The sequence below is a fragment of the Ranitomeya variabilis genome, chromosome 8 (genome assembly GCF_051348905.1).
Source record: "Ranitomeya variabilis isolate aRanVar5 chromosome 8, aRanVar5.hap1, whole genome shotgun sequence".
Lineage (NCBI taxonomy): Eukaryota > Metazoa > Chordata > Amphibia > Anura > Dendrobatidae > Ranitomeya > Ranitomeya variabilis.
The window spans coordinates 35,275,654-35,296,623 of NC_135239.1; the positions used below are offsets into that span (position 1 = coordinate 35,275,654).

General features: G+C 41.3%; 1 protein-coding gene across 3 annotated transcripts in view; it reads right to left on the reverse strand.

Annotated features, from left to right (window-relative positions):
• SLC1A7 (solute carrier family 1 member 7) overlaps positions 1-20,970 on the reverse strand; it is a 66,683-nt gene that overhangs the window by 26,089 nt on the left and 19,624 nt on the right. For all 3 annotated transcript variants that reach the window (XM_077277754.1, XM_077277753.1, XM_077277752.1), the window contains 2 exons: positions 3,690-3,905; positions 522-564 (listed from right to left, as the gene is read on the reverse strand). In XM_077277754.1, the coding sequence (XP_077133869.1) occupies positions 522-564; positions 3,690-3,905 (259 nt within the window). The remainder of the gene's footprint in view (positions 1-521; positions 565-3,689; positions 3,906-20,970) is intronic.

The following is a 20,970-nucleotide window of genomic DNA, read 5'->3' on the forward strand; positions in this document are numbered from 1 at the left end:
GACAAGATATTCTTATAAAATAATCCAAGGAAGACTACACAAATGTATCATCCAATCAGGTTCTTCTTTTATACTTTCCAACCTGTTTATCCTAAGTCATGTGACAAGGCTCATTAAAGGGTCCATATTGACTTTTAGGATTGCTACTTCCAATAGGTGGCGCTAGAGTTCTAGTCCTCTCTGAAGAGACAATTTGCATATTTAATTTCCCAGAGGAGCATGCATGGCCTCTAAGTCTCCTTACTCTCACATACCAAGCCACAAGGAGAAATGTTACCTCTTAGATCCCAACCTGTCAAAGAAAAGTTGTCATCGGTTTGATTACTGAGGTCAACTACTCTACTTTTTGTCTTATGGCAATCGCACATTGAACAGGCAGACAAACAGTATATTGTTCCAAGAGAGATAACATAAATGTTAATTTAAATTGCACAGTTTTAGAGCAAATAAATATTGCAACAGATGGAATAATATCTCTGCAACCATAAACCATAGTACAAGTGATATAGTGACTGACTGACCTGCTTAAAAGTGGCCTCCACCAGATTGGAAGGAAACATGTTCCTAGAATAAAAAAAAAAACAACTAATTTTAGCCTAAGAGTATGTTCACACAGAGGGTTTTTTTTATTTGAATAATCTGTCTGAAAATCCCCCCCGAAGAAAAAAAAAAAAATGCTGCATAACACCGCATTTTCTGGAACTTTTTTTGGTGTGCGTTTTACATGGATTTTTATTTATGGGGTGTTTTTATCTGCTTCAATTGATTCAGTAGCCAAAATTTGGAGTTTTTTTCTCTAGCAGAAACACGACATGTTGCTTTAGTATAAAGCATTTAATTCACATATTGGTTTAGAAGAAGAAACAAAAAAAAACAAAACAGCAGCCTGTGCACTATAGGCATATTTTCCCATTGAAATCAATAGAACGCTTATGCAAAGAGTGTTCATCACTTTTTTTTTTACGTGGCTTTTAGAGCATCAAGTCATTTTTCTGGCACGGTTTCCGCACAAAAATTGGTACTTTTATTGCATTTTTAATGTGGGTTATTTTTTGGCGAGGTGTGTAACGGAACCATGAAAACGCATCCCATTGTTACACCGCAAATAAAAACAAAAACATGTCAAAAATCACACCGATAAACCACGTCAAAACCAGCATCAAACACCAGTGTTCTAACAAAATCCTGTTTTTTTAGAAACCTTTTTTAATGTGGATTTTTCGTCCACAAAAAAATTGTGTGTACATAATATATACAGTATATATCTTATTTTTATATTAAACAATACAATAAATACGGTAAATAAAAAAGCTTTCCCAAACATTTATGGTCTATCCATTGGGGCAGGGCTATGTGGCAACAGTGAATGGAGCTGTCTGTGAGACACGTAAGGACAGGCAGAGCCCTGTTCTCAGGATCATTGATGGTCCCAGACTGCCTGTAATCAGCAAGATATTCCCTGTCGTAACTTACTATCTTGGCAACAACCTTTTAAAGGGATCTGTCAGCAAATTTTAGCTATGTAATCTGAGAGCAGCATGATGAAGGGGCTGAGACCCTGATTCCAGCGATGTATCACTTACTAGGCTATGTGCTGTTGTTTCAGTAAAATCAGTGGTTTATCAGCAGGACATTATCACTGCGGGACTAGATGTCTCGTGCCTCCTAGTTTAACCACGCCCCCATCACTTTCTGTCAATATATAGTGTATAAAGAAAGTAGCCAATCAGTGGTGGGGGCGGGGTTATAGAGGGCTCAACATTCTGAATAAAAATGTGATTCTATCACAGCTGCTGCACCCAGTAAGCTAAGTGATACGTCGCTGGAATCAGGGTCTCTGCCCCTTATTCATGCTGCTGAAAGATGAGGTATCAAAACCTGATGACAGATTCTCTTTAAGTCTAATGTTTTAGTTCTAAACATGGGGTGCAATAACTTCTCAGCACTGACATCACGTAATAGCATGCCTCTGTCAGCGGGAGGAGAATACAGATGTAATAAGTAACATTCAGGTCAGTTTCAGATTGCTCCGGAGAGACACGACCCCGTGATCATCAGACAGATTGTTGTTGGGGTTTGGAGAGGATTAAAGTGTTTTGATTCCTATAACTCAGTCTCACGTAGTGAAATTGCACTGGGAGCAGATCCGGGATAATCTCACACATTGTTATATGGTCAATTTGTCCCTACAGGAGGGTCAGAGACTGATATTATCTGTACGGACCGCATCAATCCACCCAGAGAGGGATTTCATTTATAGGAAAATAATATAAAATAGACACATCATGGAGAATTTATAAATGAAGTATATATCTAAGCACAATGAATGGCAAAATAAAGGGGGCTTTTTTCTGGAATATGACACGTGATGAGCATGTGAAGCCCACTTTCTAACCTGTTTTTTTTTTTTCTTTGCTGTCAGCAAAGTGTTAACGAGGAATGTCCGAGAGTGAAAAAAATTAACATGGAAGCAAGAAATGTTCAAAAATAAAAATGGAATATTCCTCCTCATCTCCAGCATCGAGGCTCTTGGGGTCCGCACCGCAGTCGCCGACCATAGAGGTCACACGACATACAAGATGGCATCGGTGCCGAGGACAGTTGTTAGCTGTAGTGATCACATGAGTATATGAAATAAATAAATACTGACGGGGACCACCAGAGTATTACTGCTGGGACAGTGGGGGATTTAATTTTTTTTACAGTTTAAAGGAAAAAAGTCCGATGAGATATTATAGGGGGCTCAGCTTGAAAAAAAAAAAAAAGTTAATCATTGCAAAGACTCATTCACATGTCCAACTTTTCCCCGGACAGATTATTCTGAACAGAGCGTGGTCTGAGTATCATCCGTTATTCTCGTACGTGGAGAAATTAAAAAAACAAAACAAAAAAAAAACGTTTCTCCGCCTTCTCCATTCTGACAGTCTGAATTTGATGTCATCCACGTGTGGTCCGATTTTTTATTTTTTTTTCACGGACCCATTGCGATTTTGATCTGATGCTGAAATGAAAATTGGACATAATTCCGATATTTTCTGAAGACCGCTCGGTCTGGAGAAAAAAGTCGTACATGTGAATGGCACCATAGAATATCATAGGTACCAGTAGTATCCGGGAAAACTACAGCTAGCTCTCGTATGTGTGAATGAGCCCTTCCTATTCATTAGAGAATCTTGGCGCTCTCTCCAAACTCCCTCATACACATGTACAGTAAGTTCAGCTGATCGTGCATGTGTTTTCAATGGGGAGAGAGAACATGTCCTGGGAAAAAAAAGGGTCAGGCATTGAAAATCAACATGCCCGATCCGTCTCTTTCCTAGGGCAGAGTCGGAAAGCTGCCGTACACGTGAAATGGCAGCAGGTACAGATGACTTTTTACTAATATGTACGGCGAAACGTTAGGCTCTCTGAAAACCCCAAGATTGCTTAGCAGTGCCTGCCCCAGCCTAAGCGTCTGCCTCGAAACACAACGTCCCATCCTCTTCTTCATGTTGAGATTTTACTAAGCCGTTTCCGATTGCAACACAGTATCACGCAGGAGAAATGTCACGGAATCAGAGAACAATTTGCATCATTTTCTTACTGCTCGGTGCTACATACTCCTCCTTGGACAACCTCTGATAAAACGCTTCCATTTCATGGATCTGCTGAGTGTTACACTATAGCTCAGCCACGGGCAGTGCAGTTACCGAATCAGGTCCAGGAGAGCATCCGCCGAGCTCATCACCGGCTTCCCGCTGTGTTCTGTGTTCTCCTTCTGGGCAGCACCTCCAGGGTGGATGATGGACACCATGATGATTCCCACAATCACCGCCACAAAGGTGGTCCACAAGTAGTAGGCAATGGTGATTATTCCCAAGCGACTGGATGTCTTCGCATCAAGAGCAGCCAACCCGGACATCAAGCTAATAAGGGATAAAAGAGAAAACAATTTATATGAGTATCTAATACATCAATGTTCCAATTCATTTAAAATAATTGATTGCAAATATCTGTTCAATTTTACTTTGCAAAAATGTCTGCCCCTCCAGGTCTTTGCATAAAAGTACTGATTGTGCTCAATGGTTTATCATCAGTACACGACAGCTTACACCAGTAGCACCACCAAATCATCAGCGCTGGTGTGGAGGGTATTTGTATCTTTTGCTTTATACCTAGTTTAAAACATAAGCTCGTTCGTACTACTGTGAGCAGCCTACTAGACACTGCTCTATTGATGCATATGGTAGAAGATAATCCTCTTTCATATGCATCAAAAGAGCATTATTAGCAGTTTCAAAGGCAACAGACACAGCTCAGCTGTGCACTGACTACTAATTATAAACTCCATTGTGGAGGAGTGCAGGAGAGTTGAGCTTTGAGAGAAACAAGGTAGTAATAATAATAATATAAAACCATGATGCTGCTATACTGATGTAAATGGCAGAGGATAAAATCAGCCAGGCAGGGTACTGTACAGGAGCAGTGCACAGAGGCGCGTGAGACATACACTTAGATTGGTTTGATGATAACTCGGGGGGAAGGGTCTGAAGCAAGAAGGAAAAGCAAGTGCTGCTGGGAGAAGTAATTTTAGAATAAAAGAATGGGACTGCTCTGTGACCTGGATGCATAGAGGGATAGACAGAGATGAAAAAAAAAAGACACAAAAGTACAAGAAAGAAACTTTGCGTTGGATTTATATGCATATTAACAATAAGGATGCATATTCCGGGAAGTAAAAATCATTTGGGACTAAGTGGAACCAGGAGTTAAATGGAATTTATGACATTGATTATTCACCTGTCTGGGCTCCAGCGCCGGGCTCTGCATCTTCCTTTTCTATGGTGGTAGCCCAGCATGTACTTCTAATGTCATCATCCTAGAACTTTCGAGGCCGGGTCAGGCAGCTGCACACTGCCTGAGTATCAGTACCAGTGCATGTTCCAGGAATCTAGACACCCTGAACACTTGGCTCTGCTGCATCTAGGTGTCAGACTATCTACTCAGTGTCTCCTGAGTGCTGTCCACAATACAGTTCTACCACCAACTCAGCTCTGCTGTTCCTGGTGCTGTCCGCACACTTAACTTTGCTGCATGCTCGTTTCCGCCATTTCAAGTAGTTGTCTGCATACGCCAAAATTTGCAGCAGGGCCGGCGTTAGGGGCAGGCAGACTAGGCAGCTGCCTGGGGCCCCCGCTGCCCTAGGGGCCCCCAGCCAGGGGCAGACATACTGTTGATGGCATTGCTCCAGGGCCCAGAGGTGGAGGGGGGCCCCTGCAGGCAGGCCCGGTATCATGCAGGGTCGGGCCCCTCTCACTCCCTCCTGTAATCATGGAACACCGAGTGTCGGGGAGAGAGCGGGGCGCGAAGTGCAGGAGATCAAAAAGGGGGCGTGTCATGCAGGGAGAGACGCTGGCCAATGAACGCTTTCCTTACCTCACAGTGACCAGACTGAGGAGAGCGCTCACTGGCTGCCGTCTGTCCCCCTGCATGGAGCGTCCCAATGGTGAGTGCTCGCCTACAGTCAGGGGCCCCGGCTGCACAGCACATAGAGCCATCATGGAGGAAGAGCAGGACTTACAGGGGGTCTTCTGCTCCCTCCACTGTTCTGTTCAGAGCAGGCTGCAGCGTCTCCTCACAGAGAAGAGATGGGGGAGGAGCTCACTGCAGGGACAGCACGGCAGCAAAATGTATGCTGTGAAGTGACCTGAAAAGTAATGTGCAGTTATAGTGCTCTTTATAACTTATCTCTTTATAATTTTAGTCATGGAACTTTTTGAATTTGAGTCTTTTCCTCCCTTACTGGGAATTTATCATCAGGTGCTGTCTGCTCTGTGCCCCATCCCCCACAGTGGGGTCTGCAGCCTTCTCCAGCTGAACTGACCTGCAGGGCTCATCTGATCACCTATACAAGACTAGTATGTATGTATGTATATGCTTGTATATGTATGTGTGAATCTGTGTGTATCTATGTGTATGTTTCTATCTGTGTGTGTGTATCTGTGTATGTACAGTATATGTGTGTATGTATATGGTATAGTTGTATGGCTGTGTGTATGCATGTACAGTATGTGTGTATCTGTGTATGTGCAATAAATTTGTATGGATATATGGTATATATGTATGTTTATGTGCATGTACATACAGTATATGTGTATGTATATGTGTGTACGGTATGTGTATATACTGTATGTGTGTATGTACGGTACGTGTATGTGTATCTGTATGTTCGGTATATGTGTGTGTATGCATGTACGGTATATGTATGTATGTACGGTATGTGCATTTGGGTGTATTTTATATGTATGTACGGTATGTGTGTACTATATGTATATAACTGTATCTGTGTATGTACGGTATATGTGTGTACGGCATTTGTGTGAATGTACGGTGTATGCATGTGTGTATGTACGGTATGTGTATGTATGATGGTATTTGTATGTGTATCTGTGTGTACGTACGGTGTATGTATGTGTATTTGTGTGTATGTATGGTATATGTATGTACGGTATGTGTATACTATCTGTGTATATAACTGTATGTGTGTATGCATGTAAGGTGTATGTCTGTGTATGTACGGTATGTGTATCTGTGTGTACGTACGGTGTATGTATGTGTATTTGTGTGTATGTATGGTATATGTATGTACGGTATGTGTATACTATCTGTGTATATAACTGTATGTGTGTATGCATGTAAGGTGTATGTCTGTGTATGTACGGTATGTGTATCTGTGTGTATGTACGGTGTATGTATTTACAGTATATGCCGGAACAAAAATCATTGTTCTCATCAGCACATCGCCCAGTTAAAACTGCAGATATTCTGCTAAGATGATACTGTATGGGGACAGATTGATTTACTAGTGATCATTCTGTCCCCAGCCAGTGTAAAGAGGCTGGAAACAAGTGGCGAATGACTTCAATATTGTTGATCACGCTCGTTTAGTGGCCTGAAATCAGCGCATGTAGCTACAACCAAAATGTTTCTGTTGGTGCAATATGTTAGCATTTGGGGCCCCATTTTAAACTTTTGCCTAGGGCCCCACTTTGCCTAAAACCGGCCCTGATTTGCAGTTCTTAAGATATTTACTCTTTTCTTTTGTTTACAGCTCATTGCTTAGAAGACCGTCCACTGCTACCGCTATCCAGCTTGCAAGCACTGTGCTGCATCTGGCCAGGATGAAGAAATAGCATTGTGCTCCAGCGATCCCAGAAAAAGTATTTTATTTTTTTTTGTTAAAGGTTTAATAAATTATTATTTACCAGCACATCATAGCTATACATTTTTTGTTACAAGACTTGCTTTTCAGGCTCAGAGAACCGAGAACACTGGCAGAACGTTTAGAGCTTGACCTGTGACCTTCAGACTTCGGTCATGTTTTCTCAGTCTTTGCACCTGTCTCCGTACAATACATTGTTGTGTTTTAGCTTTTGGATATGGAAAAAAAACTCAAGTCCAAAAAGCCATCTGGACGGGCAACAGAAAACATGTGGATTATCGGAGAAGCTGTCTGGGATGCTTACACTGATCACACAGACACTAATCTAAGAAGCAACATGAGCACAAATGCAGATTTCACAACATATGTTCACCGAGGAGCATGCAACACATTTCCCATCTGATGGGACCTCTTGGAAAACCTTTGACATTTCACACTGACCATGACCTTAGAGCAGTGATGGCCGACCTACAACATTATGGGGGCCTTAGATGCAGCAGACAGCGGAGGAATCATGCTCAGTTATTACCATAGGTCTAGGTGGCTATAATCAGGAACGATCATGCATGTGGGAGTGGAGGATTGGGGGACCCTTTTCTATGAGGGATCATTACCTACGGAAGCCTCAGGTGAGGGCTTTGGTATATAGCTAGCTCCAATCACAGCACTTTAACGTCCTAGATGCTGACGTCAATCATGACAGAAGCATTTAAGAAGATGGAAATTTTGTGGGAGGTGCAAGTTTAGGACGTCTAATGCCCCCATCGATTTGCAACGCAATTGTGGGGTGCATGGCAACAAGAAAAGAAAAAAACCTCGGTGTCTGCCATATTGGTACACCTGTGAAATTCATCCTGCGGCTGACCTTCATTGTACATAAGTTATTAAAGTCAAATCTGTAATATTGCAGCACTGATGCATGTTTGCATTTTCAAGTTCCCCAAGGGGGACTATCAGCCAAGGACCTTCATAAGTCTGGAGCCATCACTGCCCTGATGGGAGCACATTGGGGTTCACGTTTTGCACTGGAGGTTCAGTCACTAGATTAATGAAGTGTAAAAAGCTCCGTCCTTAAAGATGGAAAGTAATGTAAGCAAACAACCACTGTCTCTTCGATCACATACAAACAAACCATGTCCCCATCTCAACCGTTGCCCCCAAGTTCAGTCCTCCTGGAGTTTTCTTTTCTATTTTCCTATATAATCCAAAATGTAGGCACTAAACCTGCTCAATATCCAATATTCCATGAAATATGAATTCCTGCTCTCCCATGCTTCTGATATACCGGCATTGCTTATGATACCGTATATGATAAATATTGAGAACAGAACAGATCTTTCCTCTCACTCCCGCCCGATGGATTCTGCTCGCTGACTCCTAGATATTTCCTGCGTACGCCAGATGGACAGGTGATGCTCCCTAATCCGGCTCACTCGTACTGTATGCATCTTGTTTGTATGGATTTGTTTTCATGTTCTTGACATGTCACGTAACTGGGTGCCGGCAAATGGACATTGTATTAGCAGCTAGGTAATGCATTCATTTGTGCTGTTTCGGTTCATCAATGGTCATAAAAGAAAAACTAAAAAAATAAAAATGAAAGAACCTGTTTCCTAATTGCAAGAAATCAGGGATGTAGCTGTGTGGGGGGTGGGGATCATATCCGGATCATGATGTCCTTCTGCTTTATAAAAATACACCAGAAGAGACCTTTTATGGATTTGGCATTGGAACCCAAATTCTTAAAATTACACATCTCCAATCAATAAAGTAACCTGCCATCTGATTAATTACTCAGAGTCTTGCTACTTGGCATGTTTGACTATGGAATGCTGCGGCTTTTTAGAGAAAACATACTTTGAGAAGCCGGCTGGGGATTATATTTCTGGACTGACTAGTCTGAGGCCGATCCAGGCTCGGACTGGCCAACAGGAAAACAGTGGAATCCTCCGGTAGGCCGTCCCTGTTAAGGAGTGCTAACGAGTAGAGCTATTACACTTGATTGACAATTTTCAGAAAAAGGTATAATGCACTCAATTATTAAACAAGGTAGCCAAATTAATATTAGATGGAAGTTAAAGTAAATTTGTGTACCAGGGTCAGGTTATTTTTGCACGTAGCTGAACAGTGTGGCCCCAAGAATCAATGTTACTGGGGGGCCTTTGCCAACCCAGTCCGACCCCATGCTGATTCTCCCTAACATGCTACACTAGACTGACAGGTCTCTCCACATGTGTACGTATTTGTCACACTCTCCTCTAAAACCAACAAATGTGAATATCTCTGCAATGGAGAGACACAGCAAAAAAACAAAAAAAGCCGAAGAATCAAAGGAGCGCAGGTTATTTTAAAAGATATTTAACTCAATTTTTTGAGTAAGTAACTTTCAATGCTGGTTAGAGTTAGCCCCTAAAAAATAGAAATCAATTTAATAGTAATTTTAATAAACGAAATTCTCAATAAAAAATAGTATTCTAAATGACATGGAACCCAGATGCAGATTATGCTTTGGACTCTAGGGGTTTCACCACACACTTCAACATCCAGTGCCTAATTATAAGCACCATGTAATTTTGTAGCTATATAGCAGATCCCAAAAATGATGTAGTGCACAGTTAATAGATTGCAGTGCCACAAAATTCTAAATAAATACCACCACCACACAGTGGACATACAATTAGACACATGAGCTCGCTCACTCTTTTGTTGCCCCCATATAATCCCCATGTAGAATCAGGATTATTTTTAATTTTCAAAGTAAGCATATGAGCCTCATCAGGTCCGAGGAACGGATTTAATAATGTATGCAGTTTGTTTTTTTGGAATCCGTTGATAGATTTGCTTTAAATGGTCACTGCTGCTTCAATGTTTGCATAAATTAATAATAAAAGCAAATATTAGAAGCATCTATGCTCAGCATGTTTATATTGTAACATGCTTATTTCTTTGCATGTGAGCTACTTCTCCTCCTGAACTGATCGTTCACTCTCAGGAGTGCTGCTAAAATCCTTCTTTCTCAAAGCAAGAGGGATTGCTAGCTCACTATCTGACTGAGGGATCAGGTTACACCGCCTGTTGAAGTTTATAAAAAGCGAGGAGCAGAATAAGAGAGACAGAGAGAAATTGTGCTGCTGCTTTCCAGTAACTGTTTTATCTCACCCTAGAACTGGATTTACAGCTACACTGCTCAGTACTGCTTTATAATGTACTCCATGCTGATGATGATGCTGATGATGATGATGAAGTGCCACATAGAGACAGAGGAGCCGAAATCCCTGATGTCTGTGTGTGTTGTGTAAGAGAGACATTCTAGCAGCAAGCTTCCATCCACCGGAAATTGGAGATTAGAAGAGAGGAAAGAGATGGTGAAAAATGCAGCATACAAGTCATATAATGACCAGAAATAATGTCATTCATAATGTACACACAATTTTTTTTTTCTGAAAAATCACCTGAAATAAAAGAATAGGTAGATTCTGAAGGCGAAAAATTTTGCACCAGCAAAAGTGTACATAACCTTTAAACGTGCTGTGGAGAATTCTTTTCCATAAATATGCTGCATTGATTTGTCTTCCTGTGGTTTTCTGGAAATCTAGTTACTAATGAGTTATATTATGGAGAAACATTGCAACAATTACAGCATCCTGATTGCAGTAGAAGTAAAAGGGAATACACAATGTGGACAGTTCTCTGCTAAAGCTCCAAGAATAAACAGACACACAGAAAAGCACAAGTGTTACTATTTGCTTAAAGGGAACTTGTCAGCAAGTTTTTGCTATTTCATTTGAGAGCAGCATAGTATAGGGCAAGAGAGACTGATTCAAGGGATGGGTCAGTTACTAGGATGTGTGTTCTAGTTTCAAACAATCAGTGTTTTATCAGCAGGAGATTATCACTAGAGGAATAGGCCTCACAGCCTAATCTGTGTAACCACGCCCCCACCACTGATTGGCAGCTTGCACAGAAAGCTGCCAATCAGGGGTGTGGGCGGAGTTATACACAGCTCAGCATTCCGATCATTGCTACATCTACAACAGGGAAAACAAGGATTCTATCAAAACTGGAGCAAGCAGCGCAGTAAGTGACACATCGCTGGAATCGGGGTCACTGCCCCTATATCATGCTACGGTCAGATTATGGTACATAGAAAAAAAACCTGCTGAATGATTCCCTTTAACAAGTAACTAAACTTTCTTTTTTTTTCATTAATGTGTCCAGCCTGGAAAAAAATTTAAATTAAAGTTTGTAATTTTCTTTATTAGGCAATTTTGGTTTCTTTCCTGTTCAGAAATGTGATCAAAGTGGCCTCCAAATCTGAAGCTTTCTACAGGCTTTTCTTATTCTCTATTTATTAGATTTGGAGTATGGATCACACTGTTTAGTAGTTGTGGCCAAAAAGTCCAAATCAGCTCGGATTCATTTTACATAGTTAGAAGCATATTTAACTTTCGGTAAACCCTTGATGTTAGAGCTTTTAATATAGGAAAAAGAGGTGGTCCAAGACCCTTTAGGTCAATCTGATTTCTAAATTCTGTAATGCAAATTTTGGCATCTGAACCTCCGCTAAAAGCAAACAGAAATCAGAAATGTAAAAAAAAAAGCAATGAACATATTTTAGGCTACTAATTTAAAGCAGACATCCCAAGGGAGGTCAGGATATTTACTGTACTTACATTCCTTAACAAACAAACATTGTGGCAATTACTCCTAATAAATAATTTCAACTCAAGACTAAAAAAAAAAATATTGAGATTTTCAAAGTTATTCTTGCAAATTACAACCCTATGTTTTTTTAAAGGGTTTTCCAAGATTTTTCAAAGGTTGCACCATGAATGCTTTGCTCCAGGGAACCCTATAGATCCTGCAGTGCTTACGATCGTCCTTCATTTAGGATGACGCTTGCAAGTACGGAATGTGACTGCTGAAACTGTCACATTTTAAGCTGGCCATCCCAAATCCAAATTATACTCTCCTGGCCTTTACTGAGCCACTGATCACTACAGGTCTCCTCCTGGATCACCAGATCAGAGAGGACCAAGTACGTATAACATTGTAGGTGAGCTGGGTGCTACCTCCTCGGACATACCGTAAGTTGGATTTGTCACCCTATACCTTTCTCAAGTGTCAAAAGAGACCATATGTAAATTGCCTCTTCAGAGGACTTAAACTCTATAGCGCAATTTGTTGGAAGTAGAAATTCTACAAGTCACTATCGACCCTTTAACAGGCCTTGAAATGTGACTTAGGATAAAAACCAAATCAGAATGTCTATTTGCAGAATCGGTGTTTCGTGGTATTGCCCCTCGTCAGTGTGAGGCATGAGAACTGATTAGGTTTGGTGAGAGGCTCTGGACTGAGGTCTAAGGGGGAACGTTTCTCCTTGCAGAGAGTGACATACCGGCTCTGGCATCACTGTGCAATGCTCCTATAGGAAATTTAATAAGCAAATGGCCTCTTCAGTTAGGAAGAGTACCGTATTTTCTGGTGTATAAGATGACTGGGCGTATAAGACGACCCCCAACTTTTCCATATAAAATATGGAGTTTGGGATATATTCGCCGTATAAGACGGGGGACATCTTATATGCCCAGTCATCTTATACGGCGTGTGCGGTGCGGATGGTTCCCAGGGTCTGGAGGAGAGGAGACTCTCCTTCAGGCCCTGGAATCCATATTCATGTAAAAAAAAAAATAATAAAAAAAAATATGGGATATACTTACCCTCCGACGGCCCCCGGCTCTCAGCGGTGCAAGCAGCAGCCTCCGTTCCTAAGGATACATTGAGCGAAGGACCTTCGAATGACGTCGCGGTCGCATGACCGGTCTTGTGACCGTGACATCATCGAAGGTCCTTCACTCAATGCATCCTTAGGAACGGAGGCCGCCGCTTGCACCGCTGAGAGCCGCGGGCCGTCGGAGGGTAAGTATATCCCATATTTTTTATTTTTATTCTTTTTTTTTACATAAATATGGATCCCAGGGCCTGAAGGAGAGTCTCCTCTCCTCCAGACCCTGGGAACCATACAGGACCGCTCCCTGCACACGCCGTACCCGGCGTATAAGACGACCGCCGACTTTTGAGATGATTTTCAGGGGTTAAAAAGTCGTCTTATATGCCGGAAAATACGGTACTTGAACTCTATAGCGCCAACTGTTGGAAGAAGTAACCCTTTAACGAGCCTTGATATGTGCTAAATCAGATTCTCAAGTTGTAGACACAGTGTTTCGGGGTATTGCCCCTCGTCAATGCAAAGTATGAGAACTGATTTGGCTAGGTGAGAGGCTCTGGACTAAAGTTTAAGCCTCAAAATGTGACTTAGGATAAAAGCCAAATCAGAACCTCAAGTTGCCGACACAGTGTTTCGGGGTATTGCCCCTCATCAGTGCAAAGTATGAGATCTGATTTGGCTAACTGTTGTTTAGTTAGTCTTCTGATTTTTACGTCAACGTGGTCTTTCCACATGTTTTATACTAATTAAAAAAAGTGACTTTTTAAAAAGTTGATAAATCTAGCGCAATCTAGTGATTTTATGTATTCCAGTTATTTTTGGGCAGTTTTCTCCATTTTTCAAAACATGAACCCCGAAGAGGCCAAATATAAGAACAATTTTTTTTTTTATTTTAAGCAAAATGAATGAAGCACCTGCTTCAGTTTTAAAAATTTCTCACAAAAACTGCAATCAATTCCAAAAGACAACAAAATGAAAAGTAACTGTAAAAATACAGAAAATAATTCATCAAAGTCTACGGTAAATGTCTCAGCTGAGTATTTCAAGGCCGGTCCTCAACAGCATCTCCCAGTTGGAGCATCTCCTTAGGGCTCATTTAGACTTCTGATTTTCATGTATGATACTATGTGTGGTTTTCACAGATAGCACGCGTACATGTGATAGTCTATGGTCTTATTCACGTATCCGTGATTTTTTGCAGATCGAGTCGTGAGAAAATCATGGAGACGTCCAATTTTGATTCAAGGGTTGAATCAAAATCGGCAATGCAGGTCTAAATCGGACCCAGTGTGAAGGAAAAATATAATTATAGAGGAATATATAACAGCAGTAGAGTTACATTTAGTTGACTAAAGGACAAACTGGATTTACCAGTATTGCCAGGACTCAGAACAAAGGGATCTTCTTGCTATGAGCACAGAACTGTCAATCCCGATAACCCACCCTGGTCACTCTGAGCCTGAAAGGGTTAGCAAATGGTTATTATAGCCAAGCTGAATATTTCCTACGTACTGTATGGAGGGAGTAGCTAGAGACACAGGATATTGAAATGCAAGACCCTGTCCCGTAAATTAGCGGACCGTCCAGTCACAGACAGCAATTTTTAAATAGTCCAATCCAGGCCGTTCTGGAAATATAAGCCCAGGATCAGGCATATAAAATATGGGTGACACAATGGGAACATGTGGGGATCAGCGTTCATATGTGGGATCCATAATTCATTTCTCCTTACCTCAAGGAAACAGAAGACAACTGTAGATTGAAATGTTTAGGTATATCTGTTACTTTTCCCCTTTTTTTTTTTTTTATAAATGTTTTGCATATTTGTGTGTCGCTTTAGCTTTTTATATATTTTATACTGTATTTTTTTATATTATAGATTACATTTTTTTAATAAGTTTGATCCTTGTATGCTCTAACGAATCCCATAGCCTTTCAGAGGAGGCAGTTGAAATGCATGATCTCTGGCTGGCTTTTCAAAGTAAATTTTTTCCAACTTTTCAGAGTAAAATACTCACAACTGCAATAACCGAGCCAGCCTCTCCTGTAGTTCATGGTTTTGGCAGCATGAATCAGATGACAAGTTTCCCTTTAAAAAAATCTACATCTATACTACTGTAGTACTGGATGGGGATAGTTAGGGGACCTGGTGGATTCCCTTTAAAGTGTGAGTAATAAATGGACATATTGTACAAAATAGCAGAAATCTATGCAGGAATCAGCCACAAATCACAGCATACATAGATAGCAGAGAAGTTGTTCTTGTACCAGGGGCTTATATGTCACTTTGTACCTATAAACTGTATTGATAGCACCTTGTTCAGCCATCAATTAGAGATGAATGAACGTGCTTGGAAATGGCATTATTCGAGCATGCTCGTGTGCTTACTGAGTGTCTTCGGAATGGTCGACAAATATGTTTGAGTCCGCGCGGTTGCATGTCTCACGGCTGTCAGGCAATCCCGCCATGTATTGCGGCTGTCGAGACATGCAGCTGCAGGGACTCGCACATATTTTTCGAGCACGCGAAGACACTCGATTAGCACACGAGCATGCTCAGATAACACTTTATCCAAGCACGTCCGCTCATCACTACCAGCAATATATTTATTTTCTAGTGCCGCACATGACTTCCAGAATAGTTTCCCATTAATCAGCTGGTTGGACACTTTGCAGCATAGATAACTTCTCAATGGACAAGTTTTTGTCAGATTTATAGAAACAAAGTAAAACCATTCCATTCCATATACTCGGTATACATCGCTCCAAGCTCTCGGGCATAATAAACCTCGCTCAGTCCTCTCCGAGGTACGAGCCTAAATTAAATGTTTTCCTGCAGACTCGATGGAACCATACGATTGTTTTTCATTAGTTACATACCGTGTGTATCACATTATCACATTTTTCCATAGTCCGCACTTTTTAGAGACCGTGAATCATGAATCAGCAAAGCTTCAGCCATTTGGAGTTTACTCTGGATTTTACTGTTTCTCGTGCACTGGAAAAAATGTCTGTGGTATTTTGTAGGAGATGTTGTTGAAAAGGCAAAAAAAAAATGTTGAAGTGAGTGTCCGGAATCGCAGTGAAAAATCTTAAGTTCCCAAATGTTTACTCAAGTGCTGCAGTTATTAGGGAGAAATCAAGAAAAGTTTGAATTCCATCTCATAACCAGCTGTCAATGAGCCGTCGTGCCTTTTATAAAATGTTGAAAAATCACAAACTTGACGGAGACGGAGGTAATACTTTTTCTGCATCTATGGCAGGATTTTTTTAAGTTCTATACGGTGTTATGTCCCTATTCATTTTATTTTACTGGAATTTTTAGCGCAAATATTTTTATATTTATTTCAATTTTTCGGACTGACTGACTTTCATTTCTTAAAGTAATGATGGCCACTCATTTTTCTTTACTTAGCTGCTTTTTTCTTGCCATAATATAAATTCTAACAGTCTATTCAGTAGGACTATCAGCTGTGTATCCACCAGACTTCTGCTCAACACAACTGATGGTCCCAACCCCATTTATAAGGCAAGAAATCCCACTTATTAAACCGGACAGGGCACACCTGTGAAGTGAAGACCATTCCCGGTGACTACCTCTTGAAGCTCATCAAGAGAATGCCAAGAGTGTGCAAAGCAGTCATCAAAGCAAAAGGTGGCTACTTTGAAGAACCTAGAATATAAGACATAATTTCAGTTGTTTCACACTTTTTTGTTAAGTATATAATTCCACATGTGTTAATTTATAGTTTTGATGCCTTCAGTGTGAATGTACAATTTTCAGAGTCATGAAAATACAGAAAAATCTTTACATGAGAAGGTGTGTCCAAACTTTTGGTCTGTACTGTATGTTAAAGAGGACCATATTAAAAAAAAGACTCGATTTACATAGAGGGAAGATGAAGACATATCCCAGGAACATACTGTATAAATGGATATCCTAAAATTAAAAGTTATCCGTCGTCCACTGTATCTACAGGATGCCTGATCTTGTGCTCGCTGGGTGAGTCCCAGACAGTAATTGGCTGCAGCGGTCTTGACCGAACAGGAAGTACAGAGAGCATTAGAGGACGCGGGCAGTGCTAGATAGAGGACAACAGGCCATCAATATTGTATAATTTATTCAATTATTTTAAAGGTTTAAAACATTAAGCCCAGACACCTCCTTTATGAAACAAATGAATACAGAATTTAGTTTTTTTATAACAAAAGGTAAGGAATGTGTCTAAAGTCATATGTTGCTATAACACCAAAGCGTATAAGTGTATGTATATATACATACATACATATATATATACAGAATGAGGAAAAATTGTGGAATTATGGAACTCACAGGAAGGATAGAGATGTTGTTGACATGCAAAGGATAAAGAAAATCGAAACAAATATTTCAAAACATCTCAATTTATTCAGTCTCGAGTATGAGCGCCACATGCAGAAATCCCCGCACTTAAATCCTTGGCTACTATCAATGAGGTTATTAAAAGTTGTCTGAAAAATGTTTTACCGCTCTGAATGCACTTGGGCAAATCATCAAACTCCGCTGCTGGCAGCTCCCTTTGAAATCGTTGAAAACTGACTTTCCAGATGTGCACGATGGGAGACAAGTTATGATACTATGACGTTGGGAGAGATGTAAAGCAAGAGTGGACCCTCTGGGTCACGGCACTGAAGCTCCCATGGGTGAGCGGACCTGGGAGACCAACCCCTATACAGGGATCGTGAGGAGCAGGCCCGAGGGAGTCAGATACCGCAACAGCTGGAACCAAGAGGGACGGCTCAGAAGAAATGAAGCACAGGATACAGACAGTGAGAGTCAAAAAGGTCCGAACAAGAAGGTTAGAACTGCCAAGTAAGCAGGACGGGACAGCGAATGGGCCAGAAGCATGTATGGAGTGCACATGATAATCAGGCGCTGCCAGAATGGTGGGGCTGCCTGAAATACCCTGTGCTGAAGGCTGATTGGGACACAAGGGCTACTGGGAAGGAGATGAGAGGGTTAATAGAGGAGAGAAGAGCGCGCCCGCGACGTACGGCGCATACATGAAGCAGAAACAGGCCGGGAGAATGAATGGAAAAGAGCACCATGCTGAAGCCCCTTATTGGCAGAATGAGAGGATGGAGGATCAGCGTGGCACTGAGGAGGAGAAGGCGGAACATAAACCCCCAAGACAGCGGCGGCGGCGACCGCAGCAGAGGAGACGGCGGCGAGACGACCAGAGCGGCGAGGAGGAAGCGGGATAGCGGATCCAGGAGCGGAGACAGCGGAGGGAACGACTGCAACGGAGGCTACGACAGCGCGACGCCTGAAGAGGTAAGTAGACACAGCAGTGGAGGGGACAGCAGCCATAACACAAGTCAGGAGACGCTGCAGGATATGGTGGCACATTTAGAACACGCAGGCTGCTCACAGTAGCACTAACAACATGAGACACTTTAGTTTGAAAAATGGTTATTGGGACACTTTGGAGAAATGGCCACACCACTGGTTCCATGAAAATCAATGTAACACCGTGTAGTTGGAGTACATTGAAAAAACTCTAGAATGAAGACTAGAGGAGTATGGCTACTGCACATTATGCCACCCAACACCATAATTCTAGGAGGACCAGTGTGATGTTCCCTTCTGAAGGCCTTTATTTTGTGTTGCCTTTGTGGTCTCCAGACCATCTCTGACTATCACAGCATCCAAGACAAAATTGGGACTCATGAGACTGCAGGGGATAAACCTTGATTCCAGCCTCTATTCCCATCTTACCCTTCATGATAATAGACTTTGAGATGGCGTCTGTGGCGTAAAGTCAATAGAACAACAGTAAGTGGATGTGTGGTTGGTAGCACAATATCGCACAAAAGTCTTCTGATAGTTCGTGTAGAACCTACACCTTAGACTTAGAATGTAACGTACAATTTCACTTGTAGCATCACGTGAGGCTGCATGATGCTCGTGCCACTGTGAGCAGCCTGCATGGCCTAAACATGCTACCACGGCCTGCAGCGTCTCCGGACTTGTCTCCCATCGAGCACATTTGGGATGTCATTGGTCGACAATTGCAAAAGAAGCTGCCAGTAGCACCTTGATGGTTTTTGTGCCCAAGTGCATTCACCATGGCAGAACATTCCTCAGATAATTAATAATAAACGTATTGACATCACACAAGGCATGTAAGTGCGTGCATATTTATTTCATACTTGATACTGAATAAATCGAAATGTTTGAAAAATTTTGTTTCCATTTCTCCATTTAATTAACATAACTCTCCTGCGATTTCCTTAATTCCACAACTTTTCCTTCTTGGTGTTGCAATTTCAATTTATATACAATGCCTTGAAAAAATATTCATTCCCGGTGAACTTTACCACATTTTTTCACTTTACACCCACAAACTTAAATGTTTTTTATCGGGATTTTCTGTGATATACCAACACAAAGTATTTGCGCAGTATAAAGGAAATGAAACATCATTTTCTAATTATTTTTAAAATACAAATTTGAAAATAATGACGTGCATTTGTATTCAGCCCTCTATAGCTTGATACCACTAAATATAATCCTGAGCGACCAATTGCATCCAGAAGTCACATCATTAGTAAATTTAGTCCACCTGTGTGTAATTTATTCTTAGTATAACCAGAACTGTTCTGTGAAGGCCTCAGAGGTTTGTTTCAGAACATTAGGGGTCAAAGAGCATCATGAAAACAAAGAAACACACCAGATAGGTCAGGGATAAAGTTGTGGAGAAGATTAAAGTAGGATTAGGTTATAAAAAAAAAAGCACAAGCTCTGAATATCTCACTGTTCCAACCATCAATTTAAAATGGAAGGGGTATGGCATAACTGCAAACCTACCAAGAAATGGCCGTCCACCTGAACTGACATCTCAAGCAAGGAGGGCACTAATTAGAGAAGCAGCCAAGAGGCCCATGGCTACTCTGGAGGAGCTACAGAGATCCACAGCTCAGGTGGAAGAATCTGTTCACAGGACAACTTTTAGTCGTATACACTACAAATCTAGTCTTTGTGGCAAAAAGAAAGCTAAATTTGACAGCAAGTCATACGAATTCCCATTTGCAGTTTGCAAAAAGCCATGTAGGGGACAGAGCTAGCATGTGGAAGAAGGTACTCTGTTCAGATGCTATGTGTGATGAAAAATTAACACTGCACATCACCCTGAAAACACCATCCCCACCGTCACACATAGTTGTGGCAGCATAATGCTGTGGGGAGGCTTTTCTTCAGCAGGGGCAGGGAAGCTGGTCAGAGTTGATGGAGCTAAATACAGGGCAAACCTAGAGGAAAACTTGTTAGAAGGTACAAAAGACTTGAGACTGGAGTGTAGGTTTACCTTCCAGCAGGACAACGACCCTAAACATTCTGCTACAATGGATGGTTTAGATCATAGCATATTCATATGTCTGAACGACCCAATCATAGTCTAGACCTAAATCCTATAGAGATTCTATCTCAAGACTTGCAACTTGTTGGTCACAGATGTCTCCATCTAATCTCACTGAGAGCAAGTGAGCAATGAAGATGGGCAAAATTGTCACCTCTAGATGTGCAAAGCTGGTAGAGACAAACCTCGAGGAGCTGGATACAAATGCATGTCAGAATTTTCAGATTTATATTTTTTAAATAACCATGTATCATTTTCTTCACATTTCACAAATACTTACTGCTAAGTGTTTCCGCATAGGATATTCAAGATGCCGACAATTCCGCGCTCCTCCATCTGTGATTCCCTTGTCTGATTTTGGAGGAGCGTGGAATTGTCGGCAGCTTGAATATCCTATCAAGAATTCCTTGAAGATCCTTCGCAGGTCCGGTGCCATCTGCAGCCCTCTTATAATACTTACTATATGTGTTGTGCTTACTCACAACGTGTAAAGGTGAGAATTTTACCTTACAGTAAACTAATTGTTATTTTGGTAACTGCGCTATTGCGCCCCTCTCTTTACCATTTCTAGTGCTACTAAGTGTTGGTATATCACATAAAATCCATTTACATTTCTGGTTATAACATGAAAAAAAAAATTGGAA